The sequence below is a fragment of the Acipenser ruthenus genome, chromosome 17 (genome assembly GCF_902713425.1).
Source record: "Acipenser ruthenus chromosome 17, fAciRut3.2 maternal haplotype, whole genome shotgun sequence".
NCBI classification, from domain to species: domain Eukaryota; kingdom Metazoa; phylum Chordata; class Actinopteri; order Acipenseriformes; family Acipenseridae; genus Acipenser; species Acipenser ruthenus.
In genome coordinates, this window is record NC_081205.1 from 14920734 (window position 1) to 14940264 (window position 19531).

Consider the following 19531-nt stretch of genomic DNA (forward strand, 5'->3'; position numbering starts at 1 on the left):
TTTTTATATATACAAACCTGTTGTTATCTCTACTGGACATACTAGCAATTTGTTTTGTACAAGAAATGCACCGGGGAAAATATCAGTAGGAGAGATTTCATCTTGAAGCTAGCTATAGCCCTGCAGCAGAAACATTTCGATCAGAAAACTGCAGGCTGCAGCAGCTCAGCCTGGATTCTGTGCTGCGAGTGACACACACACAAGAGAAATCATATGTTACTTTCATTTTAGACTACTTTTGTTTTTACAGTTTTGTATGTACATAAACATTAGGTTACTTACCATAACCCTGGTTCCCTGAAAGAGAAGACGACCACCAATGACATTACGTATGGGATAATGTATACCAGAGCCGTCGCGAGGGACGCATAAGCACTGTCTAACCCAGAGGTTAGCGGTGTGAACTTACACCCTCAAGGACCCTTGTGTCTACAAAAGGCAAGGCAGGGTCTACCACATTAAGACTGTAGAACCTGGAGAAGATATGCGGCGTAGCCCAGCTAGCTGCAGTACAAATATCAGACATTGAGGCACCTCTGAAGAGGGCCCAATATGTAGCCAACCCTCTGGTGGAGTGTGCGGCTACCCTACCAGGTGGGGGCAAGCCAGCACTATTATATGCAGTTGAGACTGTATCCACAATCCAATGTGACAGACGCTGCTTAGAGAGGGGCTGTCCTAGGGTCCGTGTTCCCGTGACAGACGAAGAGCTGGTCTGATTGACGCAGAGCTCTTGTCCTATGCATGTAGCATCTCAATGCCTGCACTGGGCAGATGAAATTTAATCTCTCATCCGTCGTTGATGGAAGGACTTCAATTCCACAGACTGACTGAAAGCAGGGTTGGTGCACAGAGACACCCTGCTGCCATCCTCCCAAATATGCATGCAAGCACTGTGCACAGACCCGCTTAGCGGAGGTGATAGCCAAGAGGAAGGCTGTCTTCATAAACAGGTAGTTCAACTCTATGGAGTGTATGGGCTCAAACAGGGCCTTTGTGAGAGCCTCCAGTACAATGTTAAGGCTCCATTTGGGGAGAACAGTCCTCCTGGGAGGGCGTAATCGCCAAGCGCCTTTAAGAAAACGGGTAGCCAAAAAATGCGTGCCCGGAGACATAGAATCTACAGTGGCATGGCAGGCAGAGATAGTCGCTAAATGAACATTCTAGGTGGAAGGTGGCCTACCAGCATCAAGCAGTTCTTGCAGAAACTGTAAGATGACTGGCATGGGGCAATATATGGGGTCATGGCTTCTAACCAGACACCAAGCCTGGAAATACCTCCACTTATAGGTGTACAAAGTGGAGTCTGCCCTAGCGCTCTTCAACGTACCTACAACCACATCTGATAGCCCCAGACCCATAGCCGGAACCTGCCTGGTTCCGGGTGCCAAAGAGAGCCTTTCGCCTGACTGAGATCCATGTGAAGCAGAATCTCCCAGGGCTGGCCATGCAACAGCTGGCACAGGGTCGAAAACCAGACTCTCCTGGGCCACTTGGGGGCCACTAGGAGAACTAACGCTTTCTCTAACCTGACTTTTTCGAGAAAAGCCGGGAGCAGCAGTATAGGCACTAGGGCATCTATGCCGAGTGGACCGCCTAAGCGGTGGAGGGAGTACCATAGGGGGCAATGCGTCGTCTCTGCCGAGGCGAAGAGATCGACTTGCGCCTTCCCGAACCATTCCCAAATGCGCTCCACTATCTGAGGGTGAAGTCACCACTCTGACAGATGCGGACCACTCCTGGAGATCAGGTCCACTGCCCAGTTCACCACTCCGGAAATGTGCGTCGCCCGTAGGGACAGCAGGTTCCTCTGAGCCCATGTTAATAGCCTGAAGGCCAAGCGATGCAATCCCGGGGACCGTAGGCCACCCTGGTGGTTGACATACGCCACCATTGTCGTGTTGTCCGTTTGGATCAACACGTGCGTACCGCTCAGCAGTAGGAAAAAGTTCAGCATATTTATGTGCAGGGATGTCCAGAAAACACAAAGTACTGATTAGAGGAGAAACCTCAAAATGGAGCGAGGTAACCAATGGAGTACAACTTGGATCAGTATTAGATCCCTTCCTACACCTAATATACATTAATGATTTAGATTCTGGTATAGTAAGCAAACGTGTTAAATTTGCAGACAACACAAAAATAGGAGGTGTGGCAAACACTGTTGCAGCAGCAAAGGTCATTCAAAATGATCTAGACAGCATTCAGAACTAGGCAGACACAGGGGCTCCCGAGTGGCGCAACGTTAGAGTGCAGGATGCGCTCTATAGCCTGGACATCGCCGGTTCAAGTCCAGGCTATTCCACAGCCGCCCGTGGACTGGGGGCGGCGCTCAATTGGCCGAGCGTCGTCCAGGGGGAGGGAGGGTTAGGTCGGCCAGGGTGTCCTCGGCTCACCACGCACCAGCGACCCCTGTAGTCTGGCCAGGCGCCTGCGGGCTTGCCTGTAAGATGCCCAGAGCTGCGTTGTCCTCCGACGCTGTAGCTCTGAGGCGGCTGCACGGTGAGTCTGCAGAGTGTAAAGAAGCGGGCGGCTGACGGCACATGCTTCGGAGGACAGTGTGTGTTCATCTTCACCCCTCCCGCGTCAGCGCAGGGGTGGTAGCGGTGAGCTGAGCCTAAAATTATTATTATTATTATTATTTATTTCTTAGCAGACGCCCTTAACCGGGGCGACTTACAATCGTAAGCAAATACATTTCAAGTGTTACAATACAAGTAATACAATAAGAGCAAGAAATACAATAACTTTTGTTCAAGCAAAGTACAAGTGTGACAAACCACAATTCAATAATACAGCAGATAATAGTGATAGTTACATCAGGATATGATTAAATAGTGATAGTTACATCAGGATGTGATTAAATACAAAGTACTACAGGTTAAACATTTGGCAGATTACAGTATTCTGAAGTACAGGATTAAATGCAGTAAAATAGGAGGCAGATAAGAGCAAAATAAAGCACATTTACATGAAGGGTGATAGTGTCCCAGGATACAAACAGAGGAGTTCTACAGGTGCTCTTTGAAGAGGTGGGTCTTAAGGAGGCGCCGGAATGTGGTCAGGGACTGGGCAGTCCTGACATCTGTAGGAAGGTCATTCCACCACTGCGGAGCAAGGGTGGAGAAGGAGCGGGCTCTGGAGGCAGGGGAGCGTAGCGGTGGTAGAGCTAGTCTTCTAGTGCAGACGGAGCGGAGAGGTCGAGTGGGGGTGTAGGGAGAGATGAGGGTCTGGAGGTAGCTGGGTGCAGACTGGTCAAGGCATCTAGGCTAGTACAAGAGTCTTGAACTGGATGCGAGCGGTGATCGGGAGCCAGTGGAGCGAGCGGAGTAGTGGAGTAGCGTGGGCGAAGTGAGGCAGAAAGAACACCAGGCGGGCAGCAGAGTTCTGGATGAGCTGGAGCGGACGGGTGGCGGATGCAGGGAGGCCAGCCAGGAGGGAGTTGCAGTAGTCTAGGCGGGAGAGTACCAGGGCCTGGACCAGGAGCTGGGTAGCATAGTTGGTGAGGAAGGGTCGGATTCTTCGGATGTTGCTCAGGAAGAATCGGCAAGTGCGTGCCAGAGTGGAGATGTGCTGGGAATAAGAGAGGCAGGGGTCCAGGGTGACTCAAAGGTTCTTAGCTGAGGAAGAGGGAGAGAGTGTGGTAGATTCCAGAGGAACAGAGATGGAGAGATCAGAGGAGGGGGAGGAGGAGGGAAAGAAAAGGAGGTCAGATTTAGAGAGGTTGAGTTTTAGGTGATGCGAGTGCATCCAGGAGGAAATAGCAGACAGACAGGTAGAGATACGAGAGGAGATGTGGAGTCAGAGGTGGGGAAGGAGAGGAAAATCTGAGCATCATCAGCATAGAAATGGTATGAGAAACCATAGGATGCGATGAGGGGGCCCAGGGAGCGGGTGTAGAGAGAGAACAGGAGAGGACCCAAGACTGACCCTTGGGGGACTCCAGTTAAGAGAGGGTGAGGTGTGGAGGTTGCTCCACGCCAGGTTACCTGGTAAGTGCGGTTGGAGAGGTAGGAGAACCAGGCCAGAGCAGTGCCAGAGATCCTCAGGTCAGCAAGAGATGATAGTAGAATAGAGTGATCAACAGTGTCAAAGGCGGCAGAGAGGTCGAGGAGAATTAGGACAGGGAGAGAGAGGCAGCTCGGGCACACTTAAGTGAGTTGGTGACAGACAGGAGGGCGGTTTCAGTGGAGTGAGCAGAGCGGAAGCCAGATTGGAGAGGGTCAAGCAGAGAGTGGTTGGACAGGAAAGCAGAGAGCTGGCGGTGTACAGTCCGCTCGAGGGTTTTGGAGAGGAAGGGTAGGAGGGAGACAGGACGGTAGCTCTGGAGGGAGGTGGGGTCGAGGGTAGGTTTTTTGAGGAGGGGAGTGAGAGAGGCTTTTTTGAAGGCAGAGGGGAAGATGCCAGAAAGTAGAGAGGTGTTGAGGAGGGAGGAGATGAAGGGGAGTAGAGCAGGAGCAGCAGCTTGAAAGAGGTGAGTGGGGAGGGGGTCCAAGGCACATGTGGTGGGTTTGTGACCCTGGAGCAGGGAGGAGAGGTCAGAGTCTGAGAGGGGCAAGAAGGTGGAGAAGGAGGGTGAGTAAGTAGGGGATGTAGTGGGTGTAGGGGTTGGAGCAGGAGGGGGTGCGGGGGAGGGAGAGGTGTTAAAGAGTTTGCGGATATCTGAGATTTTAGAAGAGAAGAAGGAGGCAAAGTCATCAGGGGAGATAGAGGAGGGAGGAGGAGGGGGGGTTTAGGAGGGAGGAGAAGGTAGAGAATAGTTTATGTGGGTTGTTAGTGGAGGCTTGGATTACAGATTGGAAATAAGCACATTTAGCAGAGGAGAGAGTAGAGGAGAAGGAGGAGAGGAGAGTGCGGTAAAGGTCTAGGGCAGCAGGGAGTTTGGTTCTCTTCCATTTCTTTTCAGCAGATCGCAGTGTGATTCTTGCCGAGCGGAGCGCAGAGGAGAGCCAGGGATGGGGAGGGGAGGGGCGAGCAGGTCGGGAGGTGAGGGGACAGAGGGAGTCGAGGGAGGAGGTGAGTGAGGAGAAGAGGGTGGAGGTAGCAGAGTCTACGGAGAGTTGTGAAAAGGAGTCGATAGGAGGGAGGTGAGAGAGAGCAGTGGAGGCAAGGACAGAGGGGGAGAGAGGTGACAGTGGGGGTAGGAGGAGCAGGGAGAGGGGGGAGAGACAGAGAAAAAGAGATGAAATAGTGATCAGAGAGGTCCAGGGGGGTGACAGAGAGGGTGGAGGGGCAGCAGGCACTGGAGAAGGTGAGGTCCAGTTGACGGCCAGCTTTGTGGGTAGGAGGGGACGGAGAGAGACAGAAGTCGAAGGAGTGAAGGAGAGGGAGGAATCCGGCAGAGTGGCTGGGGTTGGAGAGATGGATGTTGAAGTCACCCAACAGGACAGTCAGGGTAGACAGAGAGGGGAGGGAGGAGAGTAGATAGTCGAGTTCATCCAGAAAGTGAGTGAGAGGCCCAGGGGGGCGGTACAGAACAATGAGCAGGAGTTGACAGGGAGAGGTTAGTTGGACTGCATGAAATTCAAAAGGTATTGACAGAGAGTGAGGAGAGATCGGAGGGGACAGAAAAGAGTAAGGAGGGAGAGAGGAGAAGACCCGTCCCACCTCCCCGTCCAGTGAGACGCGGGGTATGGGACAGGACGTAGAGAGGGGACAGGGCAGCAGGAGTAACAGTGTTATCAGGGGACAGCCAGGTTTCAGTGAGAGCAAGGGAATCGAGCGAGAGGTGGGAGGCAAAGGCAGATATGAAATCAGCTTTGTTAGCAGAAGAGTGACAGTTTCAGAGTGCACCAGAGAGTGTGCGGGAGGGGGGGAGAGGCAGAGAAATTAGGTTAGAGGGGTTGGAGGAGCAGCAGCGGAGGGAGGGCAGAGGACGAGGACGGGAGGACAGAACAGGGGATGTGAGAGACAGTCATAGCAGGACAAGCTATGTTGTCCCCCTACAGCAACCCGTCCTCGTTTCCCTGCATCTGCGTTGGAGCACGTCATCCCCATGCATAGTGTCCTGACTGACCACATTTGTAGCAATGTCTGCACAAGTCACCAGCTCCACTCTCCAAGCATGCTCTACAACCTCTTTGTTGTCTTCTCCCAGGTTGCTGCCATGGCGGTTGTTGATAACGATTTTCCGTGGAGGCCACCAACATTTTTCGCATCTCTTCCATCTCGGTCTTTAATTTCTGTACAATATCTTTGGTCTCTGCCTCTTCTCTTTTCTCTTTTGCACTCTTGTTTCTCATCTTCATGCCTCAAGAAGCAGCAACATTGGCCTGCTTGTTAGTGTTTTGCTTATCAGCTTCATCTTGGAGAACTACATTAGCATTTACTTTTACTTCTGTTTGAAGTTTGTTTGTTCGTACCATTTTAGAATTTGAATTTTTCTTCAACTTTTGTTGTCTTTCATCTTCCAGACACGTAGCTGCATTTAACTTTTCAATTAGCGTCTCATCAGTAATCGTCTGCATTTCCAAGAAGGTCTTCATGTAAAACTTCAGTGCTAACTGATCGCAGGAATTTCCATTGTATCAGGTCAGCGTCGTATTGTTCTTCAATTTCCCCATCTGCTGAGGCCAACAACAGGCGGTCTTTCAATTCTATAGCTCTGAAGAGGAAACTTTGGGCTGATTCCCTTGGTTCCTGTGTAATGTTCACCAGTTGGTGGTACAAGTCTGACGTGCTTTCTTCTGTGTAATGTCCTTTAAAGATTATTTTCAATTTAGAAACAGTCAGCGACCTTTTTCCTTCAAGCATGCTTCTCAAAGCAATCCTGGACTTATTGCTCTTAAAACAGCTTCCACAATCTCCAACTCAGAATGGCCCTTTTGCAATCCTCCATTTATTTGGTGTAGCAGATTAGTATAGGACAGCTTTTCCTTTTGCCCTCCTTCTCCAATCTGCCCTCCCTCTTGATCATTACTTCAGGTGTTTTCACAGCCGTGAGTGTTGGTGCTCACTCTTCTGATTGTAGATCTTTATTTTGCTCCAGTTTCTCGCTCAAAGTTTGCATCTGTTTCTCCACAATTTCTCTAGCTTTCTCTTGTTCTTTTTGCATTGCAACATACTGTTGCTTCAGTTTTTCAAACTGCTTCTGCTCTAGGTCTGTCTTTCCCGAAACATCTTCCTTTGTGATCCCCTCCATAAATGTTAGAAGGTCTTTCACAAACTCACATGCTTGTGCTTCCTCTTCACCTTCTGCAACCTCATCAATCACTTTTTCAATCATTTGGATTAAAACCCATCTGCTCTTTCTTTCTGCTTCTTCCTCATCTGGGCCAATGCATTTAGTATATCTACACGTTTGGAGAAGTTGCTCTTTTTGTAGTTTAACTAAAACTGCACTTGCTTTATCCTGCCACTGCTCTAGATCCATGTCTATAGTTAGAGACTGTTCAGTGTTGAAAAGCAGATTTTTTTTTTTTTTTTTTTGGTCACGTCTCAGATAAAGATTCTTGATTTGTTTAATTTACTTTTCTTCAAGTAAATCAATTCTGCAGGCTGGCTCGCCAAAATATATTACACGTGCAGAATGAGAATCAACTTCAATTCAGGTGCAACATATTTATTTTGCTTCCACTTGTTGGTCTCTGCAAAATAATAACACTATGTAACACAATTTTTGTTCCTGGGTAGTAAGTGTTATTTCCTAATTGCTTATGCCTCAAAAGTATAGAAAATGGCTATTATTCCCCACAAACTTTGCTTTTGTGACCAGGACAGTGATATTTTGAAATGTACCTATTTCCAATGAGAAAACGGGCGAATTTGTGTCTTTTCGTTCACATAAAGTCAGAAAAAAACAACATGTGAATCCAAATTAACATGTATTTATACTAAAGTAATACAAAAATGACTACAAAAGATTTAGAAGTGAGTAGTTTTTCAAGGTTTACGATTATACTGTAAATCACTTTCACGAATCAGCCCCCAAATGTAGTCTCCCATCATGTTCTCGTTATACTGTCCTTGGTAGCGGCGTTCAAAGTCCAGTATATCCTGGTGGAAGCGCTTGCCTTGCTCCTCCGAGTACGCTCCCATGTTCTCCTTGAATTTATCAAGATGAGCATCAAGGATATGGACTTTGAGGGACATCTTACAGCCCATTGTGCCGTAGTTCTTCACCAGAGTCAACCAGCTCCACATAGTTTTCGGCCTTGTGATTGCCCAGGAAGCACCGAACCACTGCGACAAAGCTGTTCCAAGCCGCTTTCTCCTTACTAGTGAGCTTCTTGGGGAATTCATTGCACTCCAGGATCTTCTTTATCTGTGGTCCGACAAAGACACCAGCTTTGACCTTTGCCTCAGACAGCTTAGGGAAGAAGTCTTGAAGGTACTTGAAGGCTGCCGACTCCTTATCTAGAGCTCTGACAAATTGTTTCATAAGGCCCAATTTGATGTGCAGTGGTGGCATCAGCACCTTCCGGGGGTCCACCAGTGGCTCCCACTTGACGTTGTTCCTCCCCACAGAGAACTCGGTCCGCTGTGGCCAGTCCCGCCTGTGGTAGTGCACCTTGGTGTCCCTGCTGTCCCAAAGACAAAGATAGCAGGGAAACTTGGTAAAACCACCTTGGAGACCCATCAGGAATGCCACCATTTTGAAGTCTCCTATGACGTCCCAGCCGTACTCATCATACTTCAAGGCGTCCAGCAAGGTCTTGATGCTGTTGTAATCCTCTTTGAGGTGCACCGAGTGAGCCAGGGGAAGAGACGGGTACTTGTTACCATTATGGAGCAGCACGGCTTTGAGGCTCCTGGATGAGCTGTCAATGAAGAGGCGCCACTCATTCTGGTTACAGGCGATTGCCTCGAACAGACTGGTCACATTGTGGCAGAAGCAGAGCCCATCTTGACGGGTGAAGAAGCTGGAAAAAGGTTGGTGACGTTTCCTCTGATCTGCGACTTGAACACTTTCATCTCACTTTCCACTGCTTGAGCCTAGACGTCAAAAGCTCGGCATTGGACTTGGTGAGACCAAGATCTCTAATCAAGTCATTGAGGTCTTTTTGGTTGGGGTAGTATGGGTTTCTCTCCTCAGCTCCACCTCTGAAATTGTCATCTGGATCTACGACGTCATCCTTGCTCTCTGACTTGCTGCTCTCTTCTAAAGACGGCTGCTCTCTCTCCGGAGGAGTGGGTACGGGGAGCTCATGGCAGTGTGGCACCGGGGCGACGGATGAAGGAAGGTCCGGATACGTGATAGCAGGTGCATTCTTGCCAGTCCGACGTTTGGAAGGGTCCACCATGCAGAAGTAGCAGTTGCTTGAGTGGTCAGTGGGTTCCCGCCAAATTCCTGGGATAGCGAACTTCATGGCTCTTTTCCCCTCTGTACCATCCTACAAAAATATATTTATTTCACCCATGACTAATGTGTAAGAGATTCTCGCAACATTTTCCATATATGATATATTTTTTCAATAACATTGAAAATTGTAAAACATTTTAAAATTAAAAACTTTTACAATTTTAAAAATTTTAACAAATGTTATAACATAAAATTCAGAGCAACAATTCAGTTCTGGAAAATAGGTAAATTTCAAAATATCACTGTCCTGGTCACAAAAGCAAAGTTTGTGGGGAATAATAGCCATTTTCTATACTTTTGAGGCATAAGCAATTAGGAAATAACACTTACTACCCAGGAACCAAAAAAAAAAAAAAAATTGTTACATGGTGTAATAAAAGTGTGGTTGAACTTTACACAATACAGCAGCCTGTCTTCATATAATCAACACTGAGTTTTCTAACCTCAACAGTCTATGATACGGCTGGCAGTGAGCCTAGAGCGCCACCTACTGACGGGATGCCACCATCGCAATTATGTTACTGTTTTTAGTTTTTTTTGTTAAGGGGTACCTATTTTCCTGGCAATTATGTTTTGTTTCTACACAACTTACTTTCTATGTGCCATACATACGTAATGTCATTGGTGGTCGTCTTTGAATTGAAAGGGAACCTGTTTACACACTAGTTTCTTTTGAAATGTTTATTTTATTATAGTTTTTCATTTTTTTTAAGTAGTGCTTTATATGTGGTAAGTTAGAAAATAAACTCTTATGTGTAATTGTTAATTTAAATACAGCGTTTCGGCTGTGCAGATGTTTGATATGATGTGCTTGAATAAAACTTTTGCGTTTTATCCGATAGTTTGTCTTTCATTTTAATATTGATGATGTTTAATGTACCGTGATAATGACTGCCAGCGGCGGTTGTAAGTATGAGTATAACCGCGACGGTTCTAGTGTTAAAGTGGTCCACAAATGTACATTGTGTGTGTATTTCAAAGGTAACAAGACAAACAAGTAGCTAATGCGCGGCGTAATTCAGAATGTGCGCGAGAACACGTGAATTAATTTCTCTTAAATGTTTTTATCTTCATGGCAACGCATGAAGCTCTCCTCACGATATTCAGAGTTGTTCTTTTCCTACTTAGTAAGCAGACACAGACATTTTAATATCCCCTCACCTAAATGACTATGAATTGAGTAATCGGCATTGGTACACACGATTTTTTTTCCTAAATCAGAACTGCATAGAAACGCATTTCCTGAAAAGCAAACACGTGAGGAAAACTCATGACTTGTGCATGTAAACACCGCCATTGTCAGTGTTATTATCTTTCACTTTTACTTGCTCAACCCTTGTACCAGTAGGAGGAAATGAAATGTGTATATAATGATATTTAATGAAATGTGTATATAATGATTTTTAATGAAATGTGTATATAATGATATTTAATGAAATGTGTATACAAGGATTGTGGCAGGATTGGCAGAGGGTGAGGCTCAGAGACAGTTTTGAAAGTTCAAAAATAAAGTTTTTATTTAAACAAAATACACCAAATAAACAGGCACAAGGGCCAAACAAAAAGGTTTCAAAACACAAAATAGACACAAAACAAAACTTACAAATAACGCTTCCAGGCTGGGCAACGCCTTCACTGGATTCACACCGAAATACAGCACACACAGAAACCCACTGGCTCCTTCTCCTTCCAGAACTCTCCCTCTAGCCAGGGCCTCTCCCCTGGCTTTTATCCCCTGTGGCCGGAGCCCAATTAATCAATAATTGCTGATTATTCAATTAGGGCTCCAGCCATATTCTCACATGTTTTCCTAGCAGGGAGGAATTTAACCCCCTCCCTGCCAGTCCCAACCATGTTCATAAAGACGGGGCAGTCCCCTGTCACAATGATATTTAATGAAATGTGTATATAATGATATTTAATGAAATGTGTATATAATGATATTTAAGATGTATTTGACGCTTGTTGTTTTTTGTTTTATTGGAATATACTTGTGTAAACCATCCTGTCAGTTTAAAACCCCTTGTGAGCCAGCAGAGTTTTTTTTAATGAATGATAGTAAATTAACAAATGTGACCTGGTATTGATTATAAATCATGCTGGTTTTCAAGTCTGAGATATATAGTCACAAGTAATGTGGCCTGTTTATTCACAAATCGAGCATTTACTATACCTGTGATTTACAGTAGGGGTAGAACGACTTCCTGTCAAACCTGATATTTCTGACCAAATTTGGCGATTTGCTATCTATATTGACAGTCAAATATGATAGAATTATTTTATTGGGTGATTTTAACCTTCATGTTGACACTGATTCTGATTCTAACTCCTTTTAATGTTTGAGGATACTGGATTCCTTAGATTATATCCTGCATGTCAGAGGTCCTACGCATAATCGTGGCCATACATTAGATCTGGTAATTTCTCGTGGTTTAGCTGTTAAGAACGTCATAACTATTTCTGATCATCTTGCCATTCTTTTTGAGGTGAATCTGCCAGTATCTACAAAGACTGTGGACCGTACATTTAAATCCAGGGTAATTAATTATTCAACTGCTGTTAAGCTTTCTGATGTATTGAGCTCATTACCACTCTCTGAGTCCTCATTAGCAGATGAGCTGGTTAATACCTACAACACCACCTTGACTGGTATCTTAGATACTGTAGCGGCAATCAAAGCTCAGAAAGTGTCTTTTAAAGAAAGCTCACTGTGGTTCAATGATACAACTCGTCAGATGAAATATGAGGACGGAGATGACGGGAATCTAAACTGCACGTTCATTACATCGCATGGAAGAGCCACCTGGTTAAATATAGGAAGGCTCTGGCGTTGGCTAGATCATCATATTATTCTAATTTAATTGAAACAAATACAAATAATCCTAGATTTCTTTTTGCTACCCTAGATAAATTAATTAATCCTTCCCCTAATAGTCCTACCATTGACATTGGCTCCTCTCACAGCTGCAATGACATCTTAAATTTCTTTAAAAACATCAGAAATGAGATCTTCTATTAAGGAGGACGCCAGCACAATTTTACCAACTATAAATCCTGTATTTGATAATGTCAGGTGCTCTTTTTGTGAACGTACTGATTTATATTGAATACAATTAAACCGACGTTTCACAATTACTTTATCAATTCAAACAACGGAATACAATTAAACTGATGTTTCACAATTACTTTATCAATTCAGACAACTGAATACAATTATTGACATTGCTAGTTCACTACCATTATTTACTTTAAACTCACAAAAGCATTACTATTACTAAAAGTTTGTGTCTTTGTACTGGTGACTGAAATGATTTTTGAAATTTAATTTTATTATACGTATGTTTTTGTGCTCAGGCCTACTTCTGCATTCAAGCCTGGGATTAAATTAAATTTGAATGGAGAGCCCACAGGCCTCATCCCTGGGGGAGCACACGCTGCACTGATTCAGGAACTATCTGGAATGTTACAAGAGAACCGCTTGTCTCCACGCCACAGTGAACCCAGCAGAGCCCTCTCTGACAGCACTGTCCCGATGGAGGCCCTGTCTCAGCACATATCCTGTTGTAACATTCAGAAGGGCCGCCCTCCACAGGGAAAACAAGGGGAGGACTTGAACGACATCGACAACATCTCGGTCAGGTAAGAAGGTGTCTGCAACACGATAAAAATTCCATTCCATTCCATTACACAGACATCATAGCCTCTCACTGTATCAAGTGAAAGATCAGTGTTGTACCAAACTAGATCCCAAACAGATCTTCTGTTCTACTGCTACTTTGAGATCATGGCCCAATTTTTAACATCCTTTCTGCAGTTTGTGTTTTACAGATTTACTTCAAACGCATTAGGAGCCTAGCTAGTTCCTAAACTGTAAATGTACACAAATGTATCAAAATGAAATAACAGGTTTTTCAACATTCTCACCCCGGATATTGGGAGACTGTTGGAAAACTGGCTTGGTCAATGTGATGTTAGCGCCCCCTGCTGCAGAGGCTCAGTATGTCACAGTTTCAGGATCAACTACAGTGCTGGTAAATAATGGAGTCAGAAGTCTGTATTATAGGTAGGGCTTCTGATTTTCGGTTTTAACCGATAAACCCTGATAAACACCCAATACAAAAAAAAATGAAATCGGTGGACAGCCAATAAACACTGGAAAAACTGTAGAAATTGTTCATCAATTTACATTGACTTTACCCTTTTCAGATTTAAAAAATTAAAACCTACTACAAAAATAATAATAAATACATTTCCCTGTGCTGCTGGGCAATGTCCCGCCTTCCTGACTTGTATCTATCATTGATTAGTTCTGAATACTTTAAACCCGCCCCAACTACTGAGTGACAACACATTCCTACATTTCTATTGGCGACTCCGCTTGCGAGATTTTAAACGAGATTACAATCAGGATGGAGGCTTGTTAGTGGGATTTAAAGCTGTATTATAGTTAAGACACAGAGGATTTAAAACACAGAGGATTTAAAACAGAATTGTGGCGAAAAGTACAAAAATGCCTACACACAAAAACCCCAGAAGAATATGCCTGTGACCATAGGGATTTTGTTGTGGAAGACAAAAGGAAAGAAGGTACAACTTAAGTGTGCAAGTACTGTTGAGTTACTATACATATTTTGACACACACAAAAAAAAAAAAACTCAAGCATTTTGGAAAGTAACCGAAAACACAAATTTCATACAGTATATCAAAAACAAAAGCCCCGAAAAAAACGATTTACATAAAACTCGAAAATAGCTAAAAATAAGCACCGAAAAATACAATTAATAAAACCTGAAAAACAGAAACACTAATTATAGGGCTGAAACGCCAGTGGAGCACTTTTATTAGAAATCACAGTGTTAGGCCACTGGCCCTTTAGGAAAATAATCAAAACAAAACTTACCTGCCTTATATACTGGGATATTGTCCTTTTACCAAAGCTAACTAACAAGACGACAGGGCTAATTTCAGTTGCTGCAAAACAAACTCTCCACAGATATTTGCCCTTTTCTGTATTTACCGTTCATTTACAAAACAGTTTGTACTCAAATGATCCAGTCCTCTCATCACACATGTGCCACCCCAACTGGCCTGAACTAATAAATACAACCTGTTGAGGACAGAAGGGCTATCTTTGTAACTTCCAGAACCACATTTAACCAGTCAAGAGTAAAGGATATTTAACTGTTAACATGTGTCAATATATTTATTGTGAAGGGTTTTAGTCCTTCGGGTTCTTTTCCCGCACTTTAAATGACCCAGCCACACACAAAACTTGATTTTTAAAAGCGCAGTTGCGCTATTTTTTTTTTAATAGTCACAAAAATCAAAATAAACAAAACAAACACTTAGCTCCTTTACGAGCACTAACTAACACACAGGTACACCCTGACTACCACGGGACAGCTAAGCTGTTTCCCCGTACTTACACAAAACACAGGTTTAACACTGCACTTACTTTTAACTCTGGCTACTCGGAGACAGAGCACCTCTTCTGCCTCCTTCTACTCAGCAGCCTAGAGCAGACTGACTGCTCTCCTTATAAACCCTGCACCTGGCTCTAATTTACAATCAAAGCCAGGTGCAGGTGATAATTAACAATACAACAATTAACAGAACAATTAAACAATGAGCAAATTAACCAAAATGTGCATACGCACATGTTTTCTGCAGGGAGGATATTAACCCCCTCCCTGCTGTGTTACACATCCTCCCCCTCAAGTGTGCAACACTGATCGGCCATTCCAAGGCCACCCCCTCCCCTAAAACACAACCACCCACCCTCGAGTCCACAAATGTCAATTTTCGCCCTCTTCCACGGGCGGACTTGAGGGTGGATCGGTCCACGTCCCGGCCCAGCCAGGTAAGGACCGCGCACCAGCGACGAGGGACCCCAACAGGCTGACAGGGGCGACCGGAGCGTAGGCCGGGGCACTGGAGGATGCAGCAGTGGACAGAGGTCTTCCCCTGGGAACCGGGGGACCCGTGGGGTCCGGATTGGCAGGTGGCAGTCCGCCCACATCAATGTGCTGGAACTGAGGACAGTGCACCTGGCCCTGCACCATTTTCAATCAGTGCTGCAGGGCAAGCATGTACTAGTGCGCACAGACAATACCACTGTCATGGCATATGTCAATCGCAAGGGGGGGGCTACGGTCCCCAGGCTTGCACCAAGCAGCGTTCCTGTTGCTCACCTGGGCACAACCGTTTTTTTCTGTCCCTCAGGGCAGTCCACCTGCCAGGGGTTTCAAACCAGGCAGCAGACCTGCTGTCGAGGGGGTTCCTCAGCATGCCGAGTGGCGCCTGCATCCCCAGGTGGTAGCCATGATTTGGCACAAGTTCGGCAGCACGACAGTCGACCTGTTTGCCTCAGAGGAGTCCACACATTGCCCTCTGTGGTTCTCGATTCAGAGAGGTGGGGGCCCTCTGGGAATCAATGCCCTAGCCCACAGCTGGCCTCAGGGTTTGCTGTATGCCTTCCCCCAGCGTTGATCCCGTCCTTCTTGGAGAAGGTATGGAACGAGGGCGTGAGGGTCCTCCTTGTTGCACCACACTGGCCCAGGAGGATATGGTTTGCCGCTCTAAGCCAGCTCATTCAGGGACAGCCGTGGCTCAGGGCCATCTGTGGCACCCGGACCCTGGGTCAGTCCAACTGTGGGTCTGGCCCCTGGACAGGAGCGTCTGAGTGCCCTTGAACTCTCAGACTCCATTATAGCCACACTACAGAATGCTAGAGCCTCTTCAATGAGGTTCAGTATTCTTATAAATGGAGGATTTTCCAGGAGTGGTGCTTGGCGAGAGACCATGACCCCACCTCCTGCCCCATGTCGGTTGTTTTGCAGTTTCTACAGGACCTCCTAGAGGAGGGTAAATCCCCCTCTATGTTGAAGGTGTACCTGGCTGCTATATCTGTATGCCATGTCCAAATTGACTCTGTGTCTCCCGGAACTCATTATTTGGCAGTGCAGTTTTTAAAAGGGGCTAGGCAGCTCTGCCCTCCCCTTAAAATGATGGTTCCTTCTTGGCTTGTGGACTTGGTTCTAGAGGCTCTTACGAAGGCTCCCTTCAAGCCTCTGCATTCAGTGGACCCTAAGTACTTGTCCTTTAAGACAGCGTTTCTCCTGGCTGTCACGTCAGCCAAACGTGTCAGTGAGTTAGAGGCCCTAGAGGGTTCCTGTTTGCGCTTTTCCAGCAGCGGTGATTACGCACTAACCCGGCTTTTCTGCCTAAGGTTGTTTCACAGTTTCACTTGAACCAGTCAGTGGAATTGGAGGCATTCCACCCACCCCCCTTCTCCTCTGAAACAGATCAGAGACTTAATACACTCTGCCCTGTTACATTGATAGGTCTCAATCATGGCGACAGACAACCCAGTTATTGGTGTGTTATGGGTCGCGCACTCAAGGTCAGGCACTTTCCAAGCAGCATTTGTCGCATTGGATAGAGGATACAATCCGGCTGGCTTATGAGGTGGCTAACCTACCCTCTCCAAGTGATGTTACAGCTCACTCCACTAGAGGGACTATGACGTCTTGGGCAGTGTTTCATGGGGCATCCCTACCTGACATATGTAACGCTGCGGCAAGGACCACACCGCACATGTTTATAAGGTTTTACCAACTGAATATGGCTACTTCAGCGGCGCCTTCTGTGGGGTCCAGAGTCCTTGATGCAGCTTGCCCAGTTAGGCTCACGCCAGGGCAAGGCTTGTGGCTGCTTTGGCTCACTGCGACAGCTTGGGTATAAATTTCCCAACTCGTAATAGTTGACATTTCGAGATTGAAAGGGAACGTTAGGTTACTTGGTTCCCTGAAAAAGAAATGTCAACCATTATATTTGCGAGGTTGTTAGCTCGCCTTCATTGCCATATGGAATCAAATGGCGAAGGTTGAACATTGAATATTGCATTGAACATTGGCATGTCAAAGTACGGGGGTCTGATCAACATTTATGATCTGCCCAGCTGGTACTGTTTGTTAGAAATGCTGAAATTGCAAACTCTTGGAATTCCTCAGAAGCTTGGTTTGCCTTTTCTCAGCAGTCAGTCATGTTGCTGCTTGTGTATTTGGGTAGTCACGTCTTTTGTTTATGATTTTATACACACATCGCTATACTGTACTCGAATATAAGCAAAGAATTGTTAAAGTGCATCTTAAATTCGTAGGAATACGATATTTTGTAATCCTAATGGTTATTTTGTGATTCTTTTGATGAACACTTATTGGCCTCGTGTTGTCTCTTAGAGAACAATACTCTTTACTAGAAAGAGTGCTGTAGTTCGGATCAGGCTAGAACAAGAGGATTTGACTGAGGTCACTCACTGTTCTTGAGAACCATGCTTATCCAGTTGAGATGAGAATTAGGATGTTGGTGCAAGTTGAGTTGTTAGAATATGGTTGTGATTTAAGTTTGATTTTAAACAAACAAAAAAAAAAAACAGAACCTTAGTTATTGGTATCAGTGTCTGGAGAACAAACTAACAGATGTTTTCTCCTTCCTACTTCCTCCTCCACTAAACTTTTCAAAGGAACTTTTATACACAAGGCCACGCTAAATTGGTAATCAGTTACTGTGACAGACTGGCTCGCAGTGGTGATGGATGATGACGTCACGGACCAGGAAGTAACTCAAACCAAAACAGTGGATGGGCGGGTGAAGCTGAACGCAATTGCGTTCAGCGTATTTAATAAACTAACCAAAGATTTAAACAAAACAACAAAACACAAAACAAAAGGGCACGAGGGCCAAACGAATAAACAAACAAGTAAGTGTCGTGCTGGACAATCCAGCACGTTTTAGCAATTGTTTTTTTGAATGTTGCTCGCTCTCTCCGCTCCCCGTACTCTCCTCTGTACACCCAACTTCAAGTGCAGAGAGCTGCAGGTTTATATACTCTGGCCAAGGGATTAACTAGTTGGTAATTATCTTATTATCCCTCGGCCAGAGTCTGCACGCGTTTGGTAAGGATGCATGACTGTCAGCTAGTTAAATAATCAGTAGCTGATCAGCCATGCATCCTCACGGGGTTTTTAAATATAATAATAAAAGACGCGGCGCTTTTACCCGCGCCGCAAACAAAAATACAAATAATAATACATAGAGGCGGGACACTCCGCCACAGTTACCCTGACCACACCCCATTCCCGCCAATTAGGACAAGCTTCCCATTCAAACAAATTCATTCTCTGTCTATTGTCCGCTTCACCTATTGGAGTGAAAGTTGAAAACATTTTTTACCTCGACCCTGCCAAACCCACAGCCCATTGCCCTGATGCTGTAAATCACTCACATACTTGTTAGCGAAAGCAGATCCCTTTCTTAAGAACAAAATATCCATTCTCTATTTCCTCTGTTTCATAAAAGTAAACATCGTTCACATAGCACAGCATCCTAGTACACCATCCTAGTGTTGTGTACTTCAGTTTTGAAGGCAAAGGGTGGTCACACCAAATATGGATTTGTTTTAGATTTTTCTTATGTTCACTCACTTTGCATTTAGTTAATTGATAAATATAATCTATTAACATGTCTATTTTTGAAAGCATTCTTACTTTACAGCATTTTTTCACACCTGCCTAAAACTTTTGCACAGTACTGTATATATATATATATATATATATATATATATATATATATATATATATATTGTATGAAATACAAATAATAATTATTAAATAATTTATTTTTATTTCTTAAGAATATTGTAAAAATCGCGGTATTGGGCTAATTTCATGATTTCAGCGCAGCCCGTGAAATCGCGATTTACACAGGACCTTCCTTATTTCTCACTGAACCTCCAGACTAAACAAGACCTCAGCTGACACAAGAGAGGCCATGCATTTTTAAAGAGGCTACCCTGTTCTATTCTTTTAGGATACACACTTCCGATCTTTATTCTTAACAATATTTTTGTCTCGACCTCTCGTGACTGGAGAGTCAGTACAATGAGAGTCCTCTAGTGAAAGGCACTGTCTCATGACTGGAGAGTCAGTACAATGAGAGTCCTCTAGTGAAAGGCACTGTCTCGTGGCTGGAGAGTCAGTACAATGAGAGTCCTCTAGTGAAAGGCAGTCTCGTGACTGGAGAGTCAGTACAATGAGAGTCCTCTAGTGAAAGGCACTGTCTCGTGGCTGGAGAGTCAGTACAATGAGAGTCCTCTAGTGAAAGGCACTGTCTCGTGGCTGGAGAGTCAGTACAATGAGAGTCCTCTAGTGAAAGGCACTGTCTCGTGA

General features: G+C 45.2%; 1 protein-coding gene across 2 annotated transcripts in view; it reads left to right on the plus strand.

Annotated features, from left to right (window-relative positions):
- Window positions 1-19531, plus strand: part of ngef (neuronal guanine nucleotide exchange factor) — a 70888-nt gene that overhangs the window by 20932 nt on the left and 30425 nt on the right. For both annotated transcript variants that reach the window (XM_058990010.1, XM_058990011.1), the window contains one exon: window positions 12656-12940. In XM_058990010.1, coding sequence (XP_058845993.1) covers window positions 12656-12940 — 285 coding nt within the window. The remainder of the gene's footprint in view (window positions 1-12655; window positions 12941-19531) is intronic.